The following is a 5,523-nucleotide window of genomic DNA, read 5'->3' as shown; positions in this document are numbered from 1 at the left end:
TAATATGAACATTTTCTGGATCAATCTTGCTGCTTGTTTGTAAGCATCCAGTGCGTCACTTAATTGGTTGTTACAAGTTTCATATAAAGTACCCAAATCATACCAAACTTCACTAATGTAAGGGTTCAATCTAATTGCTCTTGTATAAGCATCCAGAGCATCTCTGTATTGAGAAATTTGGTAATATAAAACACCAATAGAACACCAGAAGATAGGGTTTCTCGAATCTCTGTTTACAGCCTGTTGGAAAGCATCATAAGCAGCAGTATAATCAGTTCTGATCATATGAACACGACCCAAATGGTACCAAGTGGCTGCATCTGAAGGATCAATTTCTAAGGATTTTAACAATAAAGTCAAAGATTTTTGATGATCGTAGAATTGAGTGTTATTCATACCATATAAACAACCCAATTGTTGTAATACTTTGGCATGGTGTTCATTCTGGGCCAATACATGTTCATATGCTTCTCTAGCACCTTGCCATTCACCCATGCTTTCCAGTACAGAACCTAATTGGAACCAAATATCCCATTCTTGTAAAGGAGCAGGTGGCTGTGGTAAAATATATCTGAAACATTCCAATGCTTGAGTCCATTTACCTTGATGTTTGTATATTATACCCAATCTAAAGTAAATTTCATTAGCTTTTTCAAAATTTGGATCTAATTCTAATACTTTAGCGAAGGCCTCTTCAGCATATTCCAATGACCCGTATCTATCATATAAGATACCGATACCGTGCCATAATTTCGGTACGTTTGGATTTGATAAATGGTAAAGAGCTTGTTGATAAGCGTTGTAAGCTCTTTGTAGGTCATCTAGCATCAAGTAACAATGACCCAAAGTGGCCCAGACATCTGACAATTCAGGGTTCACAGACAAAGCTCTTTCATATAATTCGGCAGCTCTTTGAAACATATCTCTCGAACGATAAAGGTTAGCTAATGAAGTCAAAGCTTTTGTTGAAGATTGGTTATATTGCAGGGTAGCGTCATAAGCTAGAGCAGCTCTATCTGTGTCACCGACAGTTTCAGCCAAAGAGGCGATAGATAACCAAGTTTCGGCAGTTGACTGAGTTAATGGATCTAAAGGTTGTTGTTGCTGTTGCTGTTGCTGTTGTTGAGCTTGAGCAGCATTATTTGGATTTGTTGAAGCATTGGCATTTGGAGTATTTTGTAATTGAGCAGGAGGAGATTGATGTAGTTTTTGCTGTTGGCCGGTAGCCATTAAAGCTTGTACACCAGCGTTCATGTTGTTTGGTGGGCTCTTTTTTTTTTTTCAAGAAAGAGGTAGGGAAGTAGGATTCTGTATTTTTTTTTTAAAAAAAAAGAGTTGTGAAAAAGTTAAAGTCGAACTAGTTTAATTAATACTTTTGAATTGAGTTCTGTAACCCATTAAAAATAAGTTTTTAAAATGAATGTTTTTTCAAAACAGAATGGAAAGAAGTGTTAAGAAAGAGTTTAAGACAAGAAAAAAAGAGAGATAAAAATGTAAAATGTAAAATGAAAAAAACAATCAAATTATAAAAGTTTAAGCCAAAACTAAGACAGAGAGATAAAAGTAAAAAAAAAAAAAAAATTGTATTTACAATCAAAATAAAATAAAATTCAAAATGGAACCCAAAACGAAACAGCATTCTCGAAAACATAAATACGTAGAGTTTTTTTTTTTTTTTTTATAAAAAAAGCACATACATAAACATTAATAGAGAGATTGGTTGATTGATTGATCTTGCCCAATGCACGATACTTGAGGTGCAGTGGAGAGTTAGTAGGCTTCTTAACAAAATCCAAAATCCAAAATCCAAAATCAGAAGAGACTTGGTCAGTTAAGCTAGTTAATGAACTTGCGGCAGAGTGTACTGTACTGTACAGTATCATTTGCTTCATTGAATATAATTCCAGCAAGAAGGCAAGAAAGAAAGAAAGAAAGAAAGAGAGGGAGAGGCACATACACATAATTAGATAAAAGTGGGAATACCAATTGTAGACTACATACATTAGAAGCATACTTTGCAGAAGCAAACAAGAAATAAAGATAAAAAAAAAAAGTGCAAGAGAGATACATATACTCGAAAGTCAGGTAGCATTGCTTACATATCTATCTGTTTTTTTTTTATTTATTTCTTGTTATAGGATAGTTATCCAGGAGACACCATTTGTGTTTTAATTTTTTTTTTATTTTAGTTATATAAAAGGTTAAATGCGTGGTCTCACTGAGATATTGCATAGCAAAGTGATTGAATTGGATTGGATCAGATTGGATTGGACATCCTTTTCCAATGGCAACATTAGTCGAAGCTTAACTTACTTGTACAAATTACTGTTTTTCGTAATGGGAACAAGAGTAAATGGTAGCTGTAGTACACAAGATGAAGTAAAATAAAAAAAAGAAAAAAAGAAAACAAGAAATAAAAAATAAAGACTATGTATGTACGTCTGTACGTCTGTACGTTTGTGCAATTCTCTGAGCCATATCGTCAAGTCGAAGAAAAAGAAATTTTTGAATATTTTTCCGTTTGCATTTCTTCGTTCTTGTGTTCAGCACTGCGAAAAAAGGAAAGCGAAAAAGGCAGATGGGAAAAGAAACGATGAAAACAAAAACAACCGAAAAGTCGTTTCTTCTTTCTTTTGGGGAGGGAGAGAGAGAAAGAGTGAGAGAAGAGGGGTGGTGGTGAAAAAGAACATAAAAATAAGAAAAGTACAGTTGGGCAGATAGTTCATGTTGTGTTTGTTTGTGTTTGGTTTCGTTCCGGGGCCTTTCTCCGGAAGCATGTCGAAGAGAAAGAAAATGGAATAGGGGGGCTAGAAATAGAGAGGTGAAGCGAATTGGCAACACCGTAAGGAGACGCAGAAGCAGAAAGTAGAAAGCAGAAAGCAGCTCGTTAATTTCTTTTTTTGCTTTTTTTTTTTCCTTGATTTATTTATTTCGGTCAAATAGCCACAAAAAAGGGAAGAGAGGAATCGGAAATGCTAAGACACTCGGCAGCGTTAAAGTATGAGAGAAAAGAAGTGGCACCTCTTTGTATTTTACTGCAAAAACTCAAGTATGGTGCGGTATGGCAGGCGTTGTTTATCTCATCAGTCCTTTCGTTCGTCCGTTCGTTCGTTCGTTCGTATCGGATGCTCTCATTTGTTTATATTCATTTATTTACACGACGCTTTATCTTTTTTTTTTTTTTTTTGACTCGAAAAAGAATTACAGTGATAATACATTTGCCACAAAAACGCGTAATGTGCAAATGTTTTAAAAAAAAAAATTAGAAAAAGAAAATAGCAAACCACAAAAATGCAAAAATTCACACTTGGAGTTTACCCACAACGTCATTTTCTATTTTTCTTAATCTTTTGTTTCAAGTTTTGCGTTGTCACATGACTACTGCCGGGCTTTTACAGTTTTTGCCCTTTTATTTTTCTTCTTAAATCTCGCTCAGTAATCTCATTCCATTGCCATATGCAGCAGATGAACAGGAAAACCGGAGAGGAATCAACAAGAGAGTAGTAGTAATATTCAATCCCCCATAATAAAAATAAAGATATGATAGTGCAATAGAAACAAAATAACAAAATAACAAAATTGAACGAAGGCATATCTTGACAAAAACTTGTAAACTATTATATACTTCCGCTAACTAATAAGACTAGACTAGATTAGATATTTGTATCCTTGTTGGAACTAGAATCACACAAACAAAACAAACAAAACAAACACTCAATCGATCAAATCCATAAAACTGACTTGTATTGTATACTAATTAATAATAATGTCTGTCGCCAAGCGAGTAGGCGCATATTAAAAACAAAATTAACTATTTGATTAGGCTTTATTCATTTCTTACCTCTACTCAGGTTGTATCATAAATAATGTAATTTATAGTGTTGAATATTTTTAACTTATTTTTTTTTTTGATCTTTTTTTTAACTTTCAACTATAGTTTAGTAGTAATTCTGTCTATGGAAAAATTTCAGATAAATCGGAAGATGAAGATACTCCATTAATTAGGGAAATCTCTAACAAGATTTGAGCTTTCTTTGGTGACAAGTATCCTGCGGAAATAGCACCGGCTGGGACTTCGTCTTCACCAATATATGAAATAGAGTCACCGCTCTTGGCGTAAACAATTGGGACTGGAGAATTAGTCAATGTCAAATTGCCAGCTGGTCCATTGGAGATAACGACCAAACCTTGTACAAAACTGCCCAAGCTGGATAATAAGCTAGTTGGCAAGTCACCTCCGTAGACAATTGGAACTATTGGTGTACTGCTGTTACCACCCATACTAGGAGCTGAAAATTGTGGGAAGTTGTTTCTAATTATTGAATCGTAGCCAAGTAAGTTGGTGTCTGTGTCGTTAAAGAACCAAACTGCTTCTTTACCAGCATAGTTACAAATACCCAATGGAATACCAGTATCCTTTGCGACACCAGTGTAATCAACATTTGGTGCAAATACACCAGAGTAGATTAATTTGTCACCGAATGCAGCAACTACTGGGTCCATGCCAGAGATGTCGCTGCTGTTAGCGACAATAACACCTTGCCAAATGTTGTCGGAAACGACGACAGCCTTTGGACTGTCAATGACAATACTTTCAAAGAAACCTAGTGATTCCAAAGAGTTGCTGTTACCGATAATAACGGCACCTTTGTATTCATCACTGTCTAGGGCGACGTTTGTGGAGTTAGCGACGGAATATAATTCGGTGATGTTCAAAACGTCAGTAGAGTTGAACAAAACTTCAATGTCGATATCGCTGACACTTGATAAGGCATTAATTGGCACGTCACCACCGGTGATAATGACTTTTAATTTAGTACCACCGGTAGAGATGGAACCACCTGGGATAGGTCCACCAGTACCATTTGTGTTGTTGGCATGAGTACCGTTTGTGTTGTTACCATTGCTTGGTAAAGGTTCAGTACCATTTCCTGACACATTAGTGGCTGCACTACCAAATTGATAGATTGGTTTGGCTGATACAGCAGTAGCTGCGATCAAAGTTGATAAAACTAAATTTAATTTCATTTTGTTCTCTCTATTCCGGAAGGATATATATGTATATATTTGGTTGAATATCTAACGACAATTGATTCTATTTGAACGCTCGTAATTACATATACATTAAGAATATATATAATTTAGAAACGTAATATCGATTGGAATGAAATAAGTGAAATTAAATATTATTTTTATTTTTACCATGAAACAACCAATTTATATAAGTTGTAATGTCAAGACGATGTAAGAATTGGATCCACTGTATTATATGCATTAGGGGATGGGGATGGCATACGATTACATTATAAAATAGTAAAGCAACCATTAAAAAGTTTTTTTCCTAGTACCTTTATTAAATTTAAAACATCATACCTATTGATGAATAGAAACGACAAAAAATAACCCAACACAATCGAAAAAAAAACAGTTGTCTTGAAATTACACTTCAAGCGAATGTAACTTAACCCTAGTATGGTATATTAACTTTGACAAAAGCTAAAGTGAAGATAGAACGATACTAAA

General features: G+C 34.7%; 2 protein-coding genes across 2 annotated transcripts; both read right to left on the bottom strand.

The window, feature by feature from the left end:
* Positions 1-1,254, bottom strand: Kpol_172p2 (uncharacterized protein; the record flags this gene model as incomplete). Its single annotated transcript, XM_001642145.1, has 1 exon — positions 1-1,254. A coding segment is annotated over one exon (1,254 nt), but the record flags the coding sequence as incomplete, so codon positions are not given.
* Positions 1,255-3,954: 2,700 nt separating this feature from the next.
* Positions 3,955-5,028, bottom strand: Kpol_172p1 (uncharacterized protein; the record flags this gene model as incomplete). The annotated part of the gene is made up of 1 exon (XM_001642144.1): positions 3,955-5,028. One exon carries the CDS (start codon positions 5,026-5,028, stop codon positions 3,955-3,957), a length of 1,074 nt encoding a protein of 357 aa, XP_001642194.1.
* Positions 5,029-5,523: the final 495 nt, after the last annotated feature.

Source organism: Vanderwaltozyma polyspora, genomic scaffold (genome assembly GCF_000150035.1).
Source record: "Vanderwaltozyma polyspora DSM 70294 KpolScaffold172 genomic scaffold, whole genome shotgun sequence".
NCBI lineage: Eukaryota > Fungi > Ascomycota > Saccharomycetes > Saccharomycetales > Saccharomycetaceae > Vanderwaltozyma > Vanderwaltozyma polyspora.
Note: the sequence above shows the minus strand (reverse complement) of the source record. Positions and strands in the feature narration are given on the sequence as shown.